At 39.3% G+C, this 24,849-nt stretch overlaps 2 protein-coding genes across 15 annotated transcripts in view; one reads left to right on the top strand and one right to left on the bottom strand.

Moving 5' to 3' along the window:
* The window catches only part of STX17 (syntaxin 17), a 37,622-nt gene extending 19,143 nt beyond the window's left edge, over window positions 1-18,479 (top strand). For 13 of the 14 annotated variants that reach the window (XM_075022834.1, XM_075022831.1, XM_075022827.1 and 10 more), the window contains 5 exons: window positions 4,216-4,435; window positions 10,300-10,418; window positions 10,502-10,552; window positions 12,653-12,739; window positions 13,447-18,479. In XM_075022834.1, the coding sequence (XP_074878935.1) occupies window positions 4,216-4,435; window positions 10,300-10,418; window positions 10,502-10,552; window positions 12,653-12,739; window positions 13,447-13,686 (717 nt within the window). In that variant the 3' untranslated portion in view covers window positions 13,687-18,479. Of the gene's footprint in view, window positions 1-1,342; window positions 1,935-4,215; window positions 4,436-10,299; window positions 10,419-10,501; window positions 10,553-12,652; window positions 12,740-13,446 lie in introns of those variants that run through there. The other variant, XM_075022836.1, reaches the window with a different exon arrangement.
* A 136-nt stretch (window positions 18,480-18,615) lies between these two features.
* ERP44 (endoplasmic reticulum protein 44) overlaps window positions 18,616-24,849 on the bottom strand; it is a 54,261-nt gene continuing 48,027 nt past the window's right edge. The window contains exons 10-12 of the mRNA XM_075022820.1: window positions 24,424-24,565; window positions 21,242-21,344; window positions 18,616-19,069 (exon numbers count right to left, since the gene is read on the bottom strand). Coding sequence (XP_074878921.1) covers window positions 18,968-19,069; window positions 21,242-21,344; window positions 24,424-24,565 — 347 coding nt within the window. The 3' untranslated portion in view covers window positions 18,616-18,967. The remainder of the gene's footprint in view (window positions 19,070-21,241; window positions 21,345-24,423; window positions 24,566-24,849) is intronic.

Here is a 24,849-nt window from a genome sequence, read left to right as displayed (position 1 = left end):
AGAACAGAGTTAGAATTCATAATGATGTTGAGAAAAGACCTGAAAAATCAGTATGTTTTTGGATGAGAACAAGGACAATTGGTGGGTGTATAGATCCAGCGTGGGAAGCTGTTGGGACAGCACTTCCGCAGAAGAGGACTTGAAGGACAGAGTAAAAGTGAACCGGTTGTGTGGTAGTGTTACAAAAAAGCCAAATAATGTGGTGGGATGTATAAATAGGAGAGTAGTCAGTGTGGTCTCTCATACAGTCTCTTTGGTCAGCAGTAGTAGGATTCCAGGTAGAATAGTCCAGTTTGGGCACCACACTTTTAAGGAAGCTGTGGACTGATTAGGGACTATTCAGGGAGAGCAGTGAAAATGGTCAGCAATTGAGAAAATGAGACTTATTTGGAGACTGACAAATCAGTTAGTTTGCCCAAAGAATGCCTGACAGTGGTGTGTTGTCTGTTTGCAAACATGGAAAAGATAGTTGCAAAGAGGACCGGGCTTGTCTTTCTCTGTTTTGAACAGAGATGATTAGAAATACCTGGTTTAAACTGAGGCAAGAGAGATTTCAGTTAGACATGAGGAAAATGCCGTAGCAATTAGGATAATGAATTCTTGCAGTATGGTATCAAGGAGGTTGTAGCTCTTCATAAAGAAGTCCTTTTAAGACCAGATTAGATAAACAACTGTCAGAATAGGGACAGCAGATCCCGCTTTGAAGGGATGACTTCCCAAGGTTTTTGCCAGCTTTATTTTCCTACAGTTTTTGTGAGAAAGCCATTTGAAACAAAGACTGTTATTTGGCTTTGGAAGTTAACAGACCAAAATTGAAAATATTATAAAGAAAAATTCTGTGTCTTTTGGGCTGAATTTGGTGAGTTCAAAACTCAAGAGTTCCCATAAATGAAAACAGAATTTTGTATTACCTTCCTCACTAAGTAAGCTTGGTTTTAAAAGTGGAAACAGTTGGGAAGAGAGTGATACACTTTTATGCTCTACCCAGAAATTAAACTCCGTCCCATTAAAATGATTATGAAAAGAAGTCACGGTCATTTGCATATCCATAACACTTATCTTGTTACACCCTGGTGAGTCCTAAGACATGTCTCCTCGCAGCAGGGCTTAGTTTTCTTGCTAGGCTGACTCTGTTCGGCTTCTGTTTAATTGACAGGAAATGGAACAAGGGTCCTCTCTCCAAAACCACAAAGGAAGAGGTAGTAAAATGAAATTTCACCAAATAGGCAAATATCATCATCTGATTCCTCCATCTTTCTCACAAATATTTCTATTTGATCAGCAAGGTAATAATGAACAGTGAAAGTGAGGATCTAATTTAGCCATTCCTTAAGGTGGGTTGTTTGTATCTCTTGAAGCTTCTGTTCAGGATTTTTGAAAACTCCACCAGCGAGTTGGTGGTTGTGTTGGTCACTGCACAGTAAACATCTTCACTATACTCATGCATTGGCTATACCAGTTATTTGCCTGAGCTGCAGCTGCAGTGGTACAAATCCCTAGCAGAGCTATGTTTTAACAAAATTACAAAATTTCAACTTGGAAATTTTCCTTTTTTTTTTTTTTTTTTTTTTTTTGAAAGAAACTGCTTTGGAAGCATTATTAGCTCATCCCAAATTCACTGTTGTCACTATTTCACAACATGTTTTTGTTTGGTTTGTTGTTTTTTTGTCTCCATTGTGGCCAAAGACAGGATAATAATTTTGTTTCCTGAAGCAAAACAGCAGGATCAGCTTCACTCAGTCCCCTGCATATAATTCTCACAATACAGATAATTAAATGTTGTGTTTAGATAGTCCTGTCTTGTCTTCTAAATTAAATTCCAAGATTTTATAAACAGAGAATTTTGGCACGTGGGGGACTGTGACAGTGATGAAATTCTCCCTTTTTCAGTACTTATGGGCAGACCATGGGAGGAAGATAACAGGAAGAGCAAGGTAGATTAAGATGAGAAATGTATGAGGAATATTATTGGTTAACATGTTTCTAATACAGCTCTATCTCACTAAGTTATTTTTTGTATCTCCTTTTTTTTTTTATTGTTAATCAGTGTTTTTACCTGGGGTTAGCCTTAAATAATGCAGCCTAAATTGGCTAGTAGTGCTGTTAATTTAAGCACACAATAGCATATAGTCTTAGTAATTTGACAAATGATTTTTACGAATTTGGTAGTTGTTTCTTTGCTTGCCTAATATGGCTTGTGCAGTGTTACTTCAATTTGTTGTTGAATTAATTTCCTTCTTCTCTAATTATATTTCTACTATTTTTTTTCATACCTGTTAAAAAAATCAGTTCTACTAGGGTATATAAATAGAATAAGTTCCATCTAGTTCCTGCTTTTCCAGGTAAGCAATATTGCCTTTCTAAGGCATTACCCGTATATGGTTTGTATTACTGAAGAAAACCTTTCTTCTTCTAACCACTCACTAATGTTAATCTATTCTCTTGTTCTGCTATGAGAAGAATATTCAAAACAATTGGTAAATAGTGCAATAAATAATATAATTTATTATATCACCTTATAATGTAATGCAATGAGTATTATTTTTATTACAGTCTTCTTTTAATAATTACATAAAAACTTTGTCCTAAAACAATAAGTGGTATAATTTAAACTATAAATTTCTTCTTTTCATTTGTTGAAAAAGACAAGTTGTGTGCATTTTTAGATTTTAAAAGCCTGGGCAGTAAAAACCCCCTCTGTTTTTGCTGTAGACAGAAATTTATCTCACAGGCGATGCCTACACACAGACTCTTCTTGCTAGCTGTGAATAGTTCATATCTTCTCAAAACTCTAGTAACTAAAGAAATATTTCTGTGTTTTCTTATATTTGATATTCCAGTCAAATATATTTGTCCTTCTTCTGAAAAAAGAATATAAATATTTTTAAAAAAAGTAATCCTTCTCCTTTGTCCCTGAAATTGTCTTTACAAAATGAAAATGATAGGTTTGGGGTAGTTGGGGGTTGTGAATGATTATATCTTGAAGTGCTATAATCACCACAGTTGCTCATTATAAGAAAAAGCAGATTTTGAAAAGCAATCACTTACTGTATTTGGATATTATTTTAACTTGTTGCAACTTAGGTAAATATTTTGGCAAAGGCCTAAATTGATCAGACACTGAAATAACTTCAGTAATTACATAGTGAAGTAATTAGCTAAATACTTTAATTGAAACCCAAAATAAACCCCACTGACTTCTTTACTTGGAGAAGTGGATAAAGTATAAAATTGACAGCAAGAAAATCAAAATGGCTTCAGAAATATTTCTCCCTTGTTTTGTGGTTGGCTGATACTATGGATAAATTGGTTCACCAGAGAAGATAATAGGAACCATCTCTTCCTCGATCTGTGGTTCTTGCTCTCCTGGGACAGATAGCTTAGTTTCCCTTATGGAAAGTAGGCTGCATCCAAAAAGACTCAGCAATATGTCCTGGTGATGCCTCACTGCACTGCTTAGGGACTGCTGTGCTGGGAGCTGCGACCCTCATTTATTTTTTTGTGCAGGTAGAGAACCAAGTGAACTCACAAACACAAGCAAATATTAAAAATACAACAGATTTAGCGAGCTGGTTATGACATAGTGGCACCTCCAAGTAAGAAGCACTTGGAAGTACAGGTGCCTTCCTCTATGGACAGTGTTGAGCTCCAGTTGCGGTGACTAAATCGCTGTATCGCTCGGTACCACTGTCGGCTACAGGACTGTCACCCGCCTTAGGAAGAGTAGGAGATGGGTCGTTTACTAAGAAGGGATCATCTTTAGGTTGAGCTACCTTAAGTGAGGACAAGCCCCTTCTCTTCAGAGCGCTGTATTTTTTATGTGGTGACTGTTCTGCAAGAACATTATAAAAAGGCCAGGGAATAGTACTGGGTCACAAAGTAACAGCATCTGTGGGTTCAAGGGGAGGATTCGCTGTGTTATCGGAGGCACAGGCTTTTACAGCAATTGGGGGCATCTTTGACAGGTGAACGAGCTGCAGTCAAACAATGCAGTCTGGAAAAGAAAATGGATGTAGAGGAAAGGTGACCTGGAACATAAGGATTGCTTGAAACCTGGGACTTTTGAGGGTTTTTTTGGTCTTAGTTTATTAAAACTTAGGAATGGCACTTTTACTGATTATTTAAAGATAATCAAGATGATAGTTGCTTCCCAACCACTGAAGGTGTCTGGTGCTCTTACGTAGTAACCTACAAAATAACTCTTAAAACTTACAGCAACTTCGTGCCAATATGAGAGAGATGGAGAAACTCTGTTTGCGAGTCCGACAGGAAGACATCCCAGTTCTGCAGCGAATGATAAATCCAGTTAAAGAGGAAGCTTCATTTGCCATAAAAGACTTCCTGCAGCTCCATTCTGAATCTGCAGAAGAACTTAAAAGGCAACTTGAAGGACAGGAGGATGCCTCTTTAACAAGATCTGCAACTGTAGGAGGAGGTAGTAGAATTTCATTTCTGTATCTATTACATCTATATTGTTGTATCCAGTCCTCATTTTCTCTAACCAGATATAAATGAAGTAAACAAATGAGATTTCAGTTGAATAATAGTTGTTAATCAAGAAGTGGATTTCTTTCCCTACACCACACTTTCCTCATGACCTGTGACTGAGTTTTGACAAGTGGACAATGCTCTAATTAAGTATCTTAAGAAATAAAATAGCTGTGGCCTTCCCTGAGAAAGATCCCATAGCCTCGGATCTTGAAATAGAAGACTGTTCATAGGAAGCAGAATACTTACATTCATGTTTCACAGTAACTTGACTTCTTTCTTTCCTCCTGCAAATCACTTGATCGGGTGTGAGTAATCATTTAGGCTATTTTCATTGTATTAGTGCTTGTAACATCAAGAAGAAAAGAATTTTTATATGACAGACAGTGTAATATGCTCCTCACGCTCTTCCCCTGCTCCAGCATGGGGTCCCTCCTATGGGAGACAGTTCTCCATGAACCTCTCCAATGTGAGTCCTTCCCACGGGCTGCAGTTCTTCATGAAGTGCTCTGGCGTGGGTCCCTTCCCATGGGCTGCAGTCCTTCAGGCACAGACTGCTCCAGTGTGGGTCTCCCGTGGGCTGCAGGTGGAGATCTGCTCCACCGTGGACCTCCCTGGGCTGCAGGGGGACAGCCTGCCTCGCCATGGTCTTCCCCACGGGCTGCAGGGGAATCTGCTCCGGCGCCTGGAGCATCTCCTCCCCCTCCTTCTTCACTGACCTGGGGGTCTGCAGGGCTGTTTCTCTCACGTATTCTCACTCCTCTGTCCAGTTACAGTTGCTGTTTTGCAGCAGTTTTTTCCCTTCTTAAATCTGTTCTCCCAGAGGCGCTACCACCATCGCTGATGGGCTTGGCCTTGGCCAGTGGCAGGTCCGTCTTGGAGCTGGCTGGCATTGACTCTGTTGGACATAGTGGGAGCTTCTAGCAGCTTCTCACAGAAGCCACCCCTGTAGCCCCCCTGCTACCAAAACTTTGCCATGCAAACCAAATACAGGGGAACATCTCTTCCTGTAGCATTTTAACTTGGTAACTGACAAGAAAGCAGAAAACATAAATAAATCCATTTAAATAAAAGACTTTGAAAACACACTATAACGTGCTACAAGTCAGACATGTTTGCTGTTTTTTCCTCATTTCTGTACAAAATGTCTTTCATTCTTTGTTCTACCATTCTGTCTTCGGGGCAAGCCCTTATTATGCCCTGGTACCGGCTGGCGTTCTCTGCTAATGATCTGTGAGAACGTTGGTTACATCAGGATTAAATCCTTCCACATAACAGTAATTAGTTTGATTGCTGCAGTAGCAGTATTGTTTAAAATTGTTTGAAAATTTCATGTGTCTTAAAATTGAAAGAGTATTCTCAACGGCATTGTAGAAGAACCTGCCATCAGATTTGATTTCATGACCCTTCTTGTTGCTACGTAAAGAACTACAAGAACTCTTTCAAGTGTGATTAACAAGCTAGCAAGTCTAATGGTCAAAGAGGGAGAAAAGTAGATTTGAAGACTGGGCTTGCTTTTGAGAATGTCATGTGCGGTAGTATGAGAAAGCCTTATGAACGTCAAGATATATCAAATATAGAACTATAGAAAGGTTAGTGTTGGAAGGGACCTTTGAAGATCATCTAGTCCAACCCCCCTGCCATGGGCAGGGACATATTTCACTAGATCAGGTCGCTTAAAGCCCCGTCCAACCTGACCTTGAACACTTCCAGGGATGGGGCATCCACAGCCTCTCTGGGCAACTTGTTCCAGTGCCTCACCACCCTCATTGTAAAAAATTTCTACCTTCTTACCAGGCCAATAAAAAAGACTGAATTGTCTTCTGACATACGTATCTTGACTTTCTCGACACCTTCAGCATCTTGTAGTTGATTGTTCAGTAGTTTGTCCTAATATCTTTGTGGGTTTTAAAGTCTGCCTATTTGCTGCATTCTACTTCCCCTCCACAAAAGGAAGATAACTGAATCTGTTCTCTTGCAGTCCTCTGGGACCCCCTTATTCAAGTTCTCTGAAATACGTTTGAACTTCCAGAGGCTGTTTCTAAAATGCTCTAGAGTGAATTTCATCAAACCTTCAGGACTTGAATAGATCTAGCTCATCTAAATATTTTTAACCTGTTCTTTATGTTTCAGCCTATCCTTTTTTTTCTTTCTTGTTTAAATTAATTGTGTCAAATACTTGATTACAGCTCCCTGTTTGTATAAAGACTGACTTAATCTTCCTCCAGGTCATCTGTTTTGTGGGTTTTTTTTTCCTCTACCTGGCAATGCACTTACACGTCATCTTCCTCTAACTTCAAAAGCATTCATAGAAACTTTCTTGCTACCATTTATGCCCCTTGGTAGTTGCAATTTATTTATGTCCTAGTCTTTCTGATATTAACTTTCCATGCTTATATTATTCCTTGTACTCACCTTAATTGTGTGCCAAATTCTTGATATGCAGGCAACTGAAGAGCTCTTGCTGATGCTATAAACATTTTCCTCTGCATCAGGACAATTTGCTGTCATCTTCAGTATAGCCTATTTTATTAGTGTCTGCCAGCTCTTCTGCAGTCCCTTATCCTTTAGGAACTTCTTCCCCATAGTTTCTGTTAATCAATTTGCTGAATTTGTCGATGCTTCTTTTGGGGGGAACTCATTGTCTTCAGTCTTTGAGTTTTAGAATAGGGAAGAATGGTATTCAGTAATCCCCTTCATCCATATTAGCCATTACTTTCAGGCGCTTTGTGAGCTCTTCTCTGTTACAATCAGAACTAAATTTAAAATAGTTCTTCTTTTGGTAACTTTGTGGTATTTCATTGGAAAGGCTTTGTCCTAGCTTATTGCTTTTCTAACAGTTACATAGGTGGTAAATAGGAACTAGAGTTTAATTTCAAAGAACAGGACTAGTTTTTTAATCTGAAATACCTTTAAAGTATGGACGACATTGAGCATAACAGCACTTCAGAAAGACAAGAAATTGATCAGGAAGATTGGGATGAGAAGAACAGAAAAATATTACTGGAATGACATGCTCCTGCAAGTCCGCTCAAGAATATGGAAATAATTCACCCCATTTGAAGTGAAACATACAGACAGGCAGACAACTAAATACAATTAAACAGATTTTTTTTCAAGTTTGTCTGCCTGTGAAAGTAGCTCTGTTGAATTGCTAACACAGATGCAATATATTGCCTATTCTTTTGTGCTTAGAGGCTGCAGTCCTGAAAGCAAATCTTGGCTGCTGATCTTAATCAAAGGAGCTTCAGTATGCCCGTTCTTTGTAGCATGTTGCTTCCCATCTGGTAGAGAAGGAAGGAGTTTACAAATTCAAATCGCCCATTTAGAAGGCATGTCAGTGATATGATGTAGTCCCTTCCCCCCTTCACCATCCTCAGCTGAGGTCCAATAGAAATGGAATTTAATTGCATTTTAAACAAATATTAACAAAAGGTGAGACTCCACTCTTAAAATTACTAAAATCTTTGAAGCAACGTATTGAATCTTGCAGAGCACTAGATTTTTATCTTGAGTGTAATGAGGTGCGAAGCTGCTCTATGAAATCTGCAGAGGTGTTTTGTATTATTGCATTTCTGTCGAGATGCTGTAAGTGAACTGGTGGAGCCACTTCCATTCTCAGTTCTATTAAAATTGGTTAGACTTGATAAAACATGAACTAGTGAATATAAATTTTTTACTCATACTTTCAGCCCAAATGTGACTTCACCTTCTCTTACCTTTCTTGTTCTTTACCTTAGTTTTTTGAAGTGAGTAAAGAATTTTCTTGAGGAATTTTTTCCCACTAATTTTTAGTTATTAGAAAATGATAACAGTTTAAACCTACTTAGAATTTTAAGTTCTCTGGAATGCGTGTCATGCAAAACTTCAGTATCATTTATGTACTTTGAAGGATGTGCTTTTCTACAATAGGTCAGCATAGATTGTTAAGGACAGACCAGAGTAGGGAACATAATTTGTGGAGGCAGTTTTGCTTAGTGAGCATTTTTTTTTGCTTTTGAATTACTAATATTATAATTTCAACCAACTTAGCATGCATCTGGCTGATTAGTGAAGAGTATGCTTTTCTTGGCAGAAGAAACGTGATTTTTGAATTAGGATTGTGAAGGATTGAAATTGAACAAAATACTCAAAACTGATGTTAAATGTCAGAATATGTAGCAGAATTGGTTTCTCCAAAAATCCACGCATTTGGATATATGATTAATTACGTTGAAAAGGGAAAAGCAATATTTTAGAACTGATTATGTAACATTAATTAATCTGATGTTAAAAATTAAAAATATGTTCTGGAAGAACAGGTGGTGATTGTAGAAGGTGAAGTGCCTTCCTGGATTCTTAAAGGAAAAGGTGTAGAAATAATTAGAAAGAAAAACAAGCCCAAAATAAAACCCCAAATCGTTTACTCCATTGTTGTTACTGAGCTACTCTGCTTACTTAGTAATTATGGCTGAATATCAGCTTCATTGATGTTAGGCTTCTATTGATCTGAAAGTAGGAAGATTAGGTCCTTAATGTATTTTGAGATCGTGGGATAAAAATGCTGAGAAATGGACAAATGTTACGAAAATGTATAATTTTTATTTTATCTTAAATTAATTCCATGAATAAGCATGCACTATTACTAATTTTTTTAATGAATATGATTATTTTTGTTTTCCATTATTCATAGCTGCTGTAGTAACAGTTATATAACATTATTATAGTACCTTGGCACATTCATTGTTTGTAAAGATTTTAATGCAATATTTACACCTTAGCATTGGTAGACATACCTAACCCGTCTTCCCCATATTAAGCTTTCTCTTGATACTACCCTCCCAAGGAAGGAAACATCAGTGTCCTACTAAAGTAGCTATCTTCCTTCAGAAATGGAAGTTGTCTAAATTAACATGATCTTTGCACTGTGTTTAGACACATACGTTCTCCAGTCTGCCTTTCATACTCTCAAGCTATTCCTTAGTCCTTGCTATGACAAGCGAAACTTGTTTGTTCTTTATTACCACTTAATTACGTGTCTGTAATTATGCACATGTCCGTTACATCTGTAGTGGCTCGATACTGGTCTCTTTGACTGGAGGAGGTATGTGTGTGTCTGTTCATTATATCTGCTCTCCCCCATGCCACTTAGCTGTCTCTCATTGCCCATTTTTTCCACCATACTTTGTCTAATGTCTTCTGCATTCTTCTGCATTCTTCGTGATTTAGAAAGGAAGATACTCAAAAGTATCTCCTTTACACTGCTGAGCTGCAAACGTTTGTCATCCTCACAGTACCGTTACCCAACTGGATCCAGCACTGAATGCTGGGCAGCATGGTACTTGGTTTTCACTGCTTTTACTTTTTGAAAGCTTTTTCCTCCAGCTTCTTTTAGTCCCAAATAGCTGAAAATCAAACTGGTAGCATAATAATCAATCATAAAATGAATAACTGTCTGTTCAGTTTTGGAAGCGCAATGTTTTTGTGTGTCATATGTAAATGAAAAGTTTTTGTCCCAAGCTCAGTTTTCTTAGCTCGGTTGATACAAAATTAATTAACTGACTTTGAATTCAGGAGTGTAATTGCATTCTCAGAACTGATTGTGAAAGTGTGCTGATAGAAATGAATCCATTTCTTTGGCAATAACTTCCTTTTAAGAAACTGTCTAGTGCTGTAAGACTTTTCCCTATATGATCATTTTCAGGGCTGTTGCTTGGCTTGAATTAGGTTTAATATCAATTTATTCATGAGAAACATTAAGAGTGAGAAGCTGCACATCACCTCCATTCTGATTCAGTACATTTATTTGTAAACATCATGTTTCTCATTCAGAAACTTTATATAACAAGGAAGTGAAGGACGGCTCCCAAAGTTTAATCCAGATCTACTCCCGCCTTCCCGAAATACCTCAGGAAGAAAATGCAGCTGAGTCCTGGGAAACTTTAGAAGAGGTATGTTGGAACTCCCTTACTGCCACCTTGGTGCTCTTGTTTTTAGCAACTATTACAAAGTAACGTTTGTTTTTTATTTGTAGGACTTGATTCAGCTTAGCCAGTTGGTGACTGAGTTTTCTCTCTTAGTCAGCGTAAGTATTAATTCTGCATTCTATCCTAGATAGAGTCTTGTACAAAAAGAGGGTGAGTGGTTAACTCCTAGTTGGGGGAAAAAAAGATGAGCAATACTTCTGCCTGTAGTGTGAACTCAGACTGTGCTAGTATCACTTGGATCAACGTGCCAGAATAGCAGAATAACATTAACTGAATTTATTCAGTCCAATATTCAAGACTACAAAGTCTAGTAATCACTGTTAGGAGCTTCAGGAAAATGCCAGTAGAAGCACAGCAGTTTACCCACAGTGAGCCGAGATGTCTGCACGAAGGTGCTGTCTTTGCTACTTGGGAGCTATGGTAAATACACCTATAGTTTCAAAGTGGATACATTAGATACTTTCCAAAGTCATAGATGATGCATATAATGCTTACATCAAATTGTCTAGCAGTAAGGTGAAAGGTTTTCTTTTGATTTTCAAGTGCCAACGGAAGAGGAATGTTCAAAAGCATTAGTTTAACTACTTGGCTGCCCCGTCTGGTTAGAAAACTAACAGCTCTTCCTTCCCTACAGCAGTGACTCATTGCTACAAGGATCTCCTTGCAGCTCTCCTGTTGATTCAGGCTCTGTCAAGGTAGATTTTTGAGGAGGCAACAGTCTTCAGTTTCAGCACTAGTACTGGTAATTGCTCCTAAGTTCTTGTCACCAGAGCAACTACTGGTGTTCTAGCCAGTGCCCTTGGCCATGAGCTGAACCTCAGTAGAAGCTCTACAGCGCTGACTGCAGGTTTCTGCCCAGGTCCCATTCATTTTTACGATTTCTAATTGTAATGGTGTCGATAGCCTTCACTGTGCAGGGTGGGTGTTTCGTAGGTGCTTTTTCTTGCTTAATCAGGAGTACTAGAAAAAATTGAAGTTTCCCTCACCTTTATCATGCCCTTTCTCTACTCTCACAAAGCTGCCGAAAGGGCTTCATCATCCACACTCAGTTCCCCATGTTTAGTTCTTCCTGTGCCACAGGGAATTTAAATCCACAATTCTCATCTCCTAGGAGAGTTCTTTAATCTCCTTGCTGTTGGGTTAGTTGGGGTAGATAAGCTAGCTTTTGTCCTTTCTGCTGAATATGTGCTGCTTCACATATACAAAAAAAAAAAAAGACCAAGATTCATTAGACTGGAGGGGGACTGTAAAAATTTTTATTCAGTAGCCTAAATGTTAGCAGCTTTAGCTAAAAAGGAGGAGTTACTGTTCCCAGGACTTTCTGGATTTTACATGTAACCATCATTAAATATAATAGCAAGCATCCAAAGTGTGTGGATTGGATAGTAGATGAAGATACCAGACCCAGTGGATTCAGCAGTTTCTGAATTAGAAAGAGGCAAAAAGTTCAGAATGCCTTATATTTTAAGCTGAACATTAGCCGTCTCATTATTTTGTGACATAAAACAGCCTGGGTACTGCTGAGATTAAAATAGGAACAAACCAACCCACAAACCCCTTTATCTTCCGCTCTGGTGTTCTCTGAGAGAGGCTGCAGGGGAATCTGACTGCATTTGGAGAAAGCATGGAATGTTTTTGTAAAATCAAACAGTAAAATAGAGAGCAACATTGAGTATATTTTCAGTACTGTCACTACTCTTTACTTTGTAAAGTTAAGTCAGTGGTTTATAATGTCATAATTGAACACTTCTATTTAGATTTCTTGGTGCAGCTTTGTATATTGAGAGTTGGTACTGATCTTATAAATGCTCTTTATAGATTGTTTTTTTGAATGTGAAACTCAGCAGGAAACAAAAAGGCTAGTTTGCATTATTTTTCCCTTTGGAATATGAGTTCATCTACTCACAGAAAAGATTTAGAAATCATATGTTTTGGTTATTTTTCTCTAACTGCAGCAACACTTTGTATAATACCCACTCCATATTATTACTGAATAGTTGAGATTTTTTTACAGTAAGTTTGTAGTTTTGGCACAGTTTATCAGATGCTATTAATGAACCACCATTAAGGCTGCACGGCTGCAGTGTGTAGCAGATGAAAGCGGCTGTGGGGCCCTGATTACAGGCGTTAAAATGGTGTGTATTGGCTCACTGCTGCTTCCCAGCAGGCTACCTCACTCATAATTCCTTTGCATCTAGTCTCAGCAGGAGAAGATTGACAGGATTGAAGACCATGTCAACAGTGCTGCTGTGAATGTTGAAGAGGGAACCAAAAACTTGGGGAAGGTAGGGATCTGCTCCTGCTGGTGAATCAATGGTACTCTGCCTCCCAGCAATCCTCTGTATTAACCCAATTGATCTGCCGTCTTTAATGCTGAGGGAGCCAGCAATTAAGGAAATAAGGAAGAAATGACCCACAGGTAGCAGGGGAAAAAAAATAATCAATCTCTCTCGTAATTCTCTATCACATCCAGGCTACTAGGAAATACAGGGGGTTTTTTGCCCCTTTTTTATGCTATTCTGATGGTACTTTAGTTTACCTGCAAAGACAAGTGCATTCAACAATTGGCTCACAAGAATCAAATAAGCGTAAAACAACAGATTGATAACATGCAATTTCAGTCCCATTCTATGTAGATGTCGGTGATAGTTGCTAATAAGCCACAAATTCAGGCATGTTACTGGAAAGTCTGAGCATTTTCTCAATTTGATTTAATGATGGAGACCAGGTAATAACCAGTGTACATAATCTGGCAGAACCGCTTAAAAGGACCTGGTTCACAACTGCATACATGAGGTAACTCAATTTTGAATTGGTTTTAGTACGTTCTGTCACACAAGTGGGATAGTAGATCACTTTTTTTTAAATACTAATTTGTAAAGTTTATTTTTCACTGAGCAATCCCAAGAGCAATGAGGGGAAAATGCCCATCACCACAGGCAAGTATTCTAACTCTTTTTTTTCTTTTTTTTTTTTTTCCCCTTCTTTACAGGCTGCAAAATACAAGCTGGCAGCTCTGCCTGTGGCAGGTGCAGTCATTGGTGGAGTGGTGGGGGGTCCTATTGGTCTCCTTGCAGGCTTCAAAGTGGCCGGAATTGCAGCTGCACTTGGTGGTGGGATTTTGGGTTTCACAGGTGGAAAATTGATACAAAGAAGGAAAAAAAAAATGATTGAGCAGGTCTCTTCCAGCTGTCCAGAGCTTTCTCGCCAAAGTGCCAAAAAATCCAGCTGAAGTATTAGAATCATTATGACTAGGAACAAAAGCATAGTAGCCGCGCTAATGACAGACTTGCAGCCTTATGCTTTAAATACAAGGCTGAGTTATGTGAATTTTGACAGCAGTACTGCTACTTGGGAGAGGTTAAACAGTATTTCTCTTCTCAGATGTGGTGACATCAGTCCTTTGAAAATTATATGGATAACTTTTAATTATAAAATCCTTAGGTGAGCTATGTGCACAGCTGTAATGATGGGCGACGGGTGCTTCATGCCAAATTTGCACATGTGTCTTGCAGACAATACAGAGATAGTTGGAAAACCCTAGTGCTTTCCCATGGGTGCCACACAAAAGCTGGAGCTTTTATTATAGAGCTCCAAAGAAAAGGAAATAAGTTCCATCTATCTTTCATGGTCATAGTACTTTAAGTTTACTTTCATTTATCTGGAATCCCAAACTCCTCCTGTGTATACCCCCAGGGTATGACTGACTATGCCTGTTCAATAACACACAGGGAAGTGTTAGCTGCCATAAGAAAAGATGAAAATGCTGGGTGAGCAATGTGGAAAAAAACCTTATGTATATCCCACATCTGCCTCCATGAGCCAAATCAGATCAGCCTTATAAACAGCTTTTCCTCTTTTTCAGGTACTTTTTTAAAAAAAAAATTTGTTAATCCCTCATCTTGTTCAAAGTGTAGTTAAGAATTAAACAATCTAAGCAGCAACCCAGCAGGACTGCTACTGGAGAATAATTAATTTTCCATGGCTGTTCAACTCCTTGGCTTGTCCTGAGAACACCGTACAGGATGAAGTGCCAAGCTCTGGCATTCTGAGCCTGAAGCCTCAGTTTACTCAGCAGTGCTTACTGCGAGATGTTGCCCTTGCTTCTCATCTCCTGTCACCAACAGTGCTCTGGTGGGAGAGCTAAATAGCTTCCCTGGAAGCGGTGCCACAGCCAGGCCCACACCCTCAAGGGTGGCATTAGGCACCAGGTCAAAGGATGGTGAAGCATCGAGGCTCTTTGAATGGTGCCAGTGGCAGCTGACGTCCCCAGATGAAGGGATTATTTTGAAAATGTCAACTTGATACTGTTTACAGTAAGTAAACCATGCTTGTTTGGGTCAGCTGCACGCCTCTTGCATACTGTTCAGTTCCCAAACGTCTCCTTCCACCCACACTGCAGAGTGGCTTCTCAGCCTTCTCAAGATTTTGGGACATGCTGTGGAGCCTGTACAGGGTGAGGTGCTGCTAGTACTTTTGCTAGCCTTTTATAGTGGATGCCTGTTATTCTTGCCATCCTTATTTTGCTGCTTAAGCAACATTTCGCTTCTGAAACTTCCATTGTTAAATACAGAAGCGTTAACGTGTTTTTATTGCCACATAATCGTACTGTTGTCACATAATGTACTATTCAGCACATGGTCCTACCTCCATCCCTCCAGGACAATTCCCACACTATTGCTGCTGCTGTTTGGGGGAACAGAAATCGAGGTTGGGAAGCTGCTTTTTAAAGATTTTAGATTGTTCAATTCATCCTGAGCTCTGCTTGAGTCCAGTTTTATCAGGTGAACACTGAAGTCAGTGTTTAGTGATAAGGCTCCCTAGCAGGGAACACTGTATAAGGAGCATACTGTAGAAAGAGCTCCCTTTTAGTAACCAGTACTTTGATGTCATCTTTGGAAATAACTGTCTACTAATGACAGATGATAGGTTTTTGTGCCTAGAGACACTGTAAGCAACTGTTAGTTACAGCACAAATATCTTTTTCTGAACAGTTCTTCCTTATTACTTTTAAAATATGATTGAAATTGCATTGTGTCTATTTTAAGTAGGTCTGAGGCTCAGGGAAGCAACGTGTGCAAGAATAGCTTTCAGAAGTAATCGCAAACATTGTCAAAACTGTATGTGTTAAAGCCACAGTGCCTACATCTGTAAAATCAGCTGGAGTGGAAAACATGACCCAAGTAATTCAGCTCATTTGCTCGTGTCAAGCAAAAAGCACTTTTCTTTAAATGCATCTACTTTGGATGTAAACACATTTAATGAGCTTATAACAACTTCATACTAAGGCTGTTCATTCCTTTGATTTGTAATTTCTACATTTAAAGGAAGAAACTAAGAAAAAAAAAAGTCGTCTTAATCAGAAACTGTGGTTGATTCTTTGTATGATTTTAAAAAGCTATGTCTGCTTTCCTGCTGTATGCTTTGAAACCTTGTGCATTTAAATGACAGCAGCCACATCAGACACATCGTGGACTCCACCCTCTCCCCCCAAGCTGGACTAATGCCAGGACAATCTAAATTCATAAAACTGAATTCCTGCTATGGTTTATACAAATACAGCTTGGTCTGCACTCATTTTATAAAATGTCTAGCACAAAAACTATTCTTCTTCCTTGCATCTTTAAGGAAGCAGTTTCAAAACATTGTGTATACACTAGACTTAGAAGACTATTATTTAAGCTATGATTTTTTAAAATAGGTGGGTTATTTACATACGTGAAGAAACATGGGCATCTGAGTAACCGAACTAGCATTTAAAATGCTAGGCATGTTAGACAGAAGGAATGCAAGAAACGGATAAGTCTTTCAGACCAAATAAAAGCTTTTGCCTATGAGACTGGTTGTAGCATTTATTGAGAACGTTGGGGTTTATTTCCTTCCAGCATCTAAAAGATTAATCCCTCAAAAATTTTATATTATTGAAATAATTGCATAACCAAGATTTAAGAATCCTATATTGAGTTACACATGCTTCAGCTATTGAAATATTTACATTGACTGAAATTAACACAAGTTTGTGAAATGTTGCATGCATCTAGTAACTTGTACACATATGCTAGCTCAGAAATGGACTCCTTAAGTTCAATTAAAGAGAGAGTTTGGAATGGTTTTGTTCCACATGGGCATAACGCTAATACTGTTTGACAACTTCCCATGAAAGCCTCGGGAAGTGTTGAAGGTTGAATGGTTACAACCATTGATGTAGATGATCAGAGTTGAAGGGCTCAGTTTGAAACACATCTCCCATTTTGTCCAGCGCTTGCTCTCTCTAGACAAATTCTCTGTATCATCAGATACTTAAAAGCTCAAATGATACTCAACATCACGTGAGGCAAGCATACCTAGACTGCAGCTGTTCAACCTTCTGCTTGCAAATAGAAAAATCACTTGAATGAAAGTTGGTACAGCCAGGTCAATGGTCATCAAGAACCCAGGAAAATCAAGTCCAACTCCAATGAATACACAATGAAATTACTTGAGTGAGTAACTGTGATGACTGATAAAACTTTTACATCTAATTGCCTACATAGCACTAGGATGCCAAAGCTCTGGGAACAAGTCCTTACTCAGAAAAGAAACTTGGATTAAGGAGGGGCAGAGGGGGTTTCTCTCTCTCACTTTCTAGCCCAAAGCACCAGCCACTAGACTGTTGGGTGTATGATGAGGTAGCATCTTTCTCCAGAAAGAGGTTTAGATGTCTTCCACCAAACAGCATTTATAATTAAGAATCCTAAGGAAAAATCGGAACCTCAGAGGAGTAAGACGAGTACCTGTAGGCACCATGCAGGAATCGATTAAAATTTCAGGTGCCTGAACAACTCCAGAAGTTCTGTAGCACCACCTGCAGATAACAAGTGGCAGCCTTAAAACCAGACCCTGCTCACATCTTTAGATTCCAGCTGGAAGGTGGTATGACTCAGCTGCCAAAAATGCTTGATTTGGCATGAGATGGAGAATGGGACAGGAAAAGACCTGGCTTTCCAGCACTTAGCGTGCACTCCAAAACGCAGATTCACAAAACTGACAAAAAAGCATGCCTGTAAACAAAATCTTGTAATACCCTTTTAGCTACCAATTCTGCATCTGCTCGGTTAGCTGTAGCGTGGTGGTTGGTACTAGCAAGCCTCCGCTCAGAATCACACCCTAGGCAGCTCATGTGCCTGTTGCTGCAGGGGCTTGATTCAGCAGGCTCTCTCGAGATCAGAGTTTGCCACAGCTGCACAGGACCATGTCAGTCTTCTGCCAATAACCGAGGAGGTGGCCTCTAGCTGAGAGGCAAAAGGAATCTGAGCTGTGGAAGCTGGGGCACTCACTGAAGTAAACATGAACCCAGTAGTCCGCCTATCCAAAGAACAAGCTTGCTGGTAAGGACGCTAAGCCTTGGGGGTCCAAGGCATGGACTAGATTCTTTGCAGCAAGCATACTGTACAAATCCAACAGTAATTTATCTCCAGCAATACACCCCGAATTAACATATTTTTCCATCTTAACAGTTTCTATATGTTTATCTCACCAAGCAGCTTGAAGATTCATTGGAGAAAAGCCCATATTCTGGTATTACGCACAACGGAAAAGCCCACAAGGGAAGTAGTAATTCCTTCTTCAGAGCAGAATTCAAAGAATATGCAATAAGTAAGGCATAAGCCAGACAAAAAGAGTAACAGAAAATCTGCAATGGTTGTTTGGAAGGTAAATGTCTGCCAGGAAGGCAGGGACCAAAAGAAAAAAAAAAAAAAAAAGAAAAAAACCCACTAATACAGAAGTTAATTTAAGACTGACACAACTAAGATGGCAGTCCACCCCTACCCCTCTCCTACTTTGAAGGGTTTCCAACATTCACGTTCCTTTAACACAACCATGTGTGTAATGTAACAATCTTAATTCCAGGAAACTAGAGCAGGTCAATACAGCCCTTTCATTCAAAGTACAGCCATTACCATGAAACTTTTCCTTTCCTTGCTTGGTAAATAGTCAGAATTGTTTAATTGCTTAGACATTTGCACCCAGTAAAGCACCACACAAGATTCTGTAAAACTTTAATTTATTCCCCTCCCAAGTATCCAGAATAGAAGACCCTCTTAAGTTGGAGAAAAATGTGACAAAGAAATAGATTACCAGGATAGCTGTTCACATGAAGAAGAAGCACATACTACCAAGGTTACACAGAAAACAACCCAAAAGTCCTATTTAATGGGATAGTGCAAGTTAACAGCATGTCTCTGGCAAGGATACCTTCATTTGGATTATAAAAGTTTTACAGAACAGAGTTAGATCAAGAGTCTGGATGGGTCTCTGATATTTTACTATAGCATTAGGAACATACTGTTTGAAAGATGCTGTACAGAATGACCCACCAAACAAATGTATTTACAAGCCTGGGGAGAAAAAAAATTATTTTTCAGTTTATTCAAAATAAAAATACACATAGAATTATGAAAATATAGGTTTACTATTTCCACCACACAAGTCAATGCTGCTGTCTGAAAGGCTTGCAAGATTATTTCAAGTTTTTAAAGTTCATCTTTTTCCCTCAATAAGGTGTACCTATGTTCACTGGGTGCCAGTTTCTGGAATGAGCTCTCTGGTGGGCTGCTTGCTAAATCCTGAATTGGCTGAAAAACAGAACAAACAGTAAATTGCTTGTTAGACTCATTTTAATAATCAATCACACCTCCATTAAATGAACTTCTAACATTAATTATGAGAGTGCACAAATCTCCAACATTCTCACAAATTGAGATTTGGGGTTTTTTTTTTGGAAGGCACATTGTAAGTCCCAAATAGGTGGAATACACATGCACACATACATTCATTAATTAAGTACCATCAGTCAGGGATATTCCTTTTGTTGGCACATCTCAAAGGTAACAGCCATCACACAAGTTTCTGTACAAGCGACTTAGAAGTACTGCAAATGCACCCCACTGTATATTTGAGTCTGTCTACCATTTGCTTTGAAGATATTCTAGTTTGTGTGCTGTTTTTTGAGTTACACCAGGGCAAAAGTGTCATCGCGGCAAAAATATTTTAGAATTCATTTTCTATGGAAACTAAAAAAAAACCCCAAACAAACATGCAATTCAAGGGACATACATGACCTAGGACAGCAACCTCCAGTTTAGTTAAGGCCAGTATTTCCCTCGCAGGTGCGTACGCATCTTCACAAGCTGGCAGGATGCCACACGGACATGAGAAGGGAAACATCCCAGGTTTGGCGTGTGTTTTTCAAGGAAGAACGGAGACGAGCCCAAGCCTGCAGTTCTAGGCAACGAGCCCGTGCCCAGATAGGCAGCAGGATCCAGGGGCTCGGCAGCCTTCCTCCCTCCCTGGCCAAGCCTCCTCTACATTGCAATTGCCTCAGAGCATCTCTTCCTCACGCACGCCTGTCTTGCTCTGAGTTGACTGACTGCCTGACTTATGCCTCAGTCTCTAGCGCTGTTTGCTGCATCTCCTCCTGTTGACTTGCAGTTTGGTTGCTCAATGAATTCCTGAGAAACACAGGGAGTTACCAGTTAAATGAATTACTGCTGAGACAATTCAGCCCGCCTGTTTTCACGGCCAGTCATGACAACATTCAAAAGCAAGTCATTCTCCTGGCCCAAGGCAAGCCCTCCAGAGCTTTCACGCTTTTAAATCTTTTAACTTTGAGCAGGGCAACAGGAGGCTGCACAGCTTAGCACAGTGCCACCCTTGCCACATCCCACAGATGACCAGGAAAATGAGCCTGTAGCCATAAATCGTTTCTGTCCCTTACCCACGGGTTCTGGGATGGCCCAAGGCACCCCAACATAAGGGCACCAGGTCTCCTCTGGAACCCATATGGCTCTTTGAGCCCTAGACAATGCAACATATAACTTAAGAGGTGTGTAAAAACAGTTATTTCTTTAGAGAGTGCCTGAGGTAACGAGAAGGTTGCCTGACAGGCTGTTACATTTGCACTTTTCAGCATGACACCAAGCAGATGAGCTGAGTGGTGTTATCAAGAAGATACAAGGCTGATCAAGACACAGAAGACTGGGTGGAGCAGAGGGAATCAAGGCTGGTAATGTCCTTTCTTTTCTGCCTCTTGTATTAAACTAAACACTGAGGTGCTCCTTTGTCTGGAGAAGGATCTAGTAGTTGTGTTCCTGAAGAGATCCCAGGAGTAACTTCCAGGCATGTAATTACGCAGCATGACAACCTTTGAGCAGGAAAGTGAGGAGTCCAAACTGACAAATGCAGCCTATGACCACTATTAATGCCACTTGTTAACTGCATTAATAAAAATAATAAACCCTATTACCACTTATCAGTCTTTTGTTGATGCTCTAATAATCTGCCTCCTGCTTAGATTGGTGACTATGAGTAAATATATAAAACAATCAACTGGTGTTTCCCTTTAGAAGCACCCTCTCAGTGTGTCGTGTGGGAAATAATGCATCTGTGATGTATCATCAGTTTTTGCACTGAAATCATATGAGAATGTAAGACCAGCTCTATGAGCTCAGAACAGTCATCTAGCCCAAGATCTTCTGTTTCAGTGGAGAAAATGTATATTCTTATACTCTTCCCTTATTCAAGGCAAACAGGTACCATACTTCCCCCTAATGCTCTCCCTGCCTTTACCCAAAGGAATTTAAAGGAAGAGCCAAGCCAAAGTGGCAACATTATGCTTCTATAAACAGATTTCTTTTTCAGGAGACTGAAGTTAAAAGTACACACATACTAGAAAGTACAGCTCTGACAAGGAGTAAAAAAAGGTCTTTATTAAATGGCCAAGTTAAATGTATTTGTTGTAACCTTACCTGACCAGGTGCTACATCAGTTGGATCAGGGCCGTGATGAAACTCTCTATGCAATTTTCCAGAATGCAAGTCTAGTACAAATTGCTTCAGTTTACCTGGAACTCTGGAACAAATCCAACAGAAACACCCACATGTTTACTACAAGTTAAGTCCAAACACAGAAGATTTAAAGTGCACTGTTTAGAGTAGCCAACTTCTGTTTATCTAGCACACTATGTCCACTTCTAGGTGATTAATAGAGGACAGGAAGCCAAATGCTTTGTTAAAGTATCCCACCAGCTTCTTTTTCTTTCCACTGTCTCCTGAGAACACAGCAAGTACTTCATCTTTTCAATAACTCCCACAGAGTTGTACTAGCCGATAACTTCATTGTATACTCACTTCAGCTCCCCACTAACCATAATGTAAGAGGGAACAGCGGGTTCCAAATGCACAGTTTACAGATACAAATGACAGTTGGGTAGCAGTATTGACAAAACATCTTTGAAAGGCTCTCTAGTGCCTGAGCAACTGCATATACACTAGCGATAAGCACTAAGAGGATATCAATGTAAATCTAATCTGAGATCATCTACTGTCACCCACAGCAAACGTGCTAAACTACAGCATCCAATTTTACTTGTGAAATGTCAAATAGACTAAAAAGCTTAAAATGAAGAATTGATCTAATAAATATTAAAGATGAGATAAAAAACTATAACGTGAGCACTATGCATGCAATCAAAAGGTAACGTATGAATGGAGACAGGTTTTGCAGGGAGCCTTTCATCAGACCAATTACTACATTTAGGAAAGAGGGACAAAGTGTGGTTAGACAGGCTATCAGCAATATTTCAGATCACCAGAAGACTCTGTGGATAAAACGTAATACAATAAGAGTCAGAGGCCATCACTACAGCAACGTCTCTAACTAATCAGTATTGCTGTGGTACTTTGAGCGGTTTCTTCCCTTCCCAGATAAGATCAGGAATTGGTGCTGATGGAGAAAAGGGGGTTCATTCTAGCCCAATTGTAGTGAGAGCAGAATCCCCTGCTTTACCTTGGGCTCCTGCCCTGTTCTAGGTCAGGCACACTGCTGGAGACATTCCCCTCCAACCCCTTCCCTCCTAATGCAGCAAGGGCATTTGGTGCCTACAGCCTCTTGTAACTGGACCGGTTCTTGCTGAGAAACTACAACTGATCTGTTGAACACTCCCTGCAATCGTTTCCAACCTGGAACAGCAGGATGAATAGGGCCAGGTGGCCAAAGCATGAGGACAAAATATTGGGTGGTGGTCTCATTTGCCTATGAAGTGGCTATTCTCAAAAAAAGACAACTCCCTAAAGAGAGAGGAAATTTTAGTGGGCCAGTTCTGGAAGTACCATATCCAAACCCTACTGGTTGGTGGCAGCACTGAGATTACAAGAGACAGTCTGGGGCCAGTTTGTAAAAGAGTCCAGAAAATGTACTACAGTGGCAGAAGTCCCTGCAGGTAGATGAAAGTCTCAGAATTAAGATTTTATGTATTATAAAAAAACCCAACAACAACAAACCAACCAACAAAACCAAAACAAAAATCCAAACCACACACACACACACAAAAGAGTATCACCCCAGGAGCTCCAAGCTCTCCTTGTTTCCAAACTGTTTGTTACGTATTTCTAAGTATCAGCTCAATGTCCTAGAGTAAGGTTGAATAATTATTTATCATTAAGCAACTGTCTACAATCCTGACATCACTCACTCTCTTCTTCATTTGTATGTAACAACTGGCATACAAACAACCAAGTAGCTTTTATTATTCTGATAGTGTTTCACAGAAATAGAACACATAAGAAACATAACATGAAAGTCTAAACTAAACATCTCTATTCCCCTATGAGAGATATTAATTTATTTTAGGGCTATTTCAAAAGTGACAATAAAAAGAGTGCTTTTGAAATGCAAATATCCCACTTTTTTTTTTTAAAGCCCTGGCATGTGCGGTGAACATGATCTTCCAAAGAAACAGGAACACAGGGAGAAAAATAGTCACTATCAGTGTTTCCACATACATAGCTTTAGATATTTGAAAAGCACTATTTGGGATACATCAAACAGGGACTACATTTTAAGAATAAGCCTGTGGAGAATTATGGGAAGAAGCTAGGTTTGAACCCTTCTTCCAAATGTCAACATTTCAGGTAGAAAAATGCCTGCTGGAATGGCAGAATTAGACATGGGGTTACGTTCACATTGCATGCTAAGTCTGAGCTTTGAATCCTTGGCTTTAACAAAAATGAAATACCCTGAGTTTTTAAAAGTACGAATGGGCAAAAATTATGAATGGGCAGAAGTTCAAGTCTCAAAGCCTAGGCATCTAACCAGGACTTAAGAAGCAGTGTATATGGAGGCACCTCCTTTGAGGTAGAAACTGGAATTTTAACACACAACCTGAAGACAAAGACAGAACGCTTGTCTCATGCTGAACGTCCCTGAAGATAACATTTACACATCTTCACTCCTCAACTGCGCTACAGGAGACAGAACATCTGCTTCCAAGGCAGTACAAGATAAAGAGATAGAGGCTGATGTAAGCGGATTATCAAACTGGCATTTCGCCTAAGCACCCTGATACTTCTCTCTTACGTATTTTATCCAGATAACATGCCAATAATCAGCCATTTTCCAAGCTACATGTGGAAAATTTCAGAAACCCATGCAACAAGGATTTCTCTGCCAGCTTTCCGAGTTTAGACTAATGCAGGGAGACTGGAATTGCACAGCAGGAAAAACCAAACCAGCAGGCTGGGAATTCTTACATGGTGCATTTTATGGTAATTATTGCATAACACGGCACTTAAACATTCCATGTAGTATTTTAAACCTTTTAAAGTTAATTGATATATCTAGATCACCACTAAAAATACCATGCCAGGCTCCAAATGATTAACTACTATGGAAAATAGCAAAACTTTGAAATAAAAGAACGGCATCTAAAAACTTAATGTGAGATTCTCTTCTTGCATAAAGCAATGCACCTCCATTTAAACAATGGCTTCACACCAATTCATATTGCTTTAAGGTTCTGACACTGAATCGCACATAGGCAGCCTTACCTATCCTAGATTTGTTCATCTTCCTATCATAGTACTGATTAAAATATGAGCACGTCTTTTACTTTGTTCTTCTCAAACTAAAACGCACAAAGAAAAATACTTACGACAAGTCACTGAAGTCTGGAAAGACGTACATGTGCCTAAAGCTATCAATGGCAATAACAGGGCAGTCTGCTGGAGTCTTCTGAATATGGAGGAGTGGGTGCCTGAATTTATCGCAGTCAGCATGGAGGAAGTTTATTGTACCTTAAAATTGTGAGCAGACAAAAATCCATGTTAATATTTTTTTATTATTACCTTGAAACCCTAAACACTTTCATAAGTATTACAAAGGTGGAGATATTAGATAGATACAACATGCAAAACTTGAAAATAGATTTAAACAACTAACACCCCCAAAATAATGGATTTTCTTAAAGTGTTTTTGGCCACAACACAAACTGAAGTTTTGTTTAATGCCCTCTCAAACTGCATGAAGTCATTTAGACAACAAGGATTTCTGAAACAGTTACTTACTAATAAATTGTGTA

Source organism: Buteo buteo, chromosome 3, assembly GCF_964188355.1.
Source record: "Buteo buteo chromosome 3, bButBut1.hap1.1, whole genome shotgun sequence".
In the NCBI taxonomy this organism is placed as follows: Eukaryota; Metazoa; Chordata; class Aves; order Accipitriformes; family Accipitridae; genus Buteo; species Buteo buteo.
This window is presented reverse-complemented; position numbering and strand designations above follow the sequence as displayed.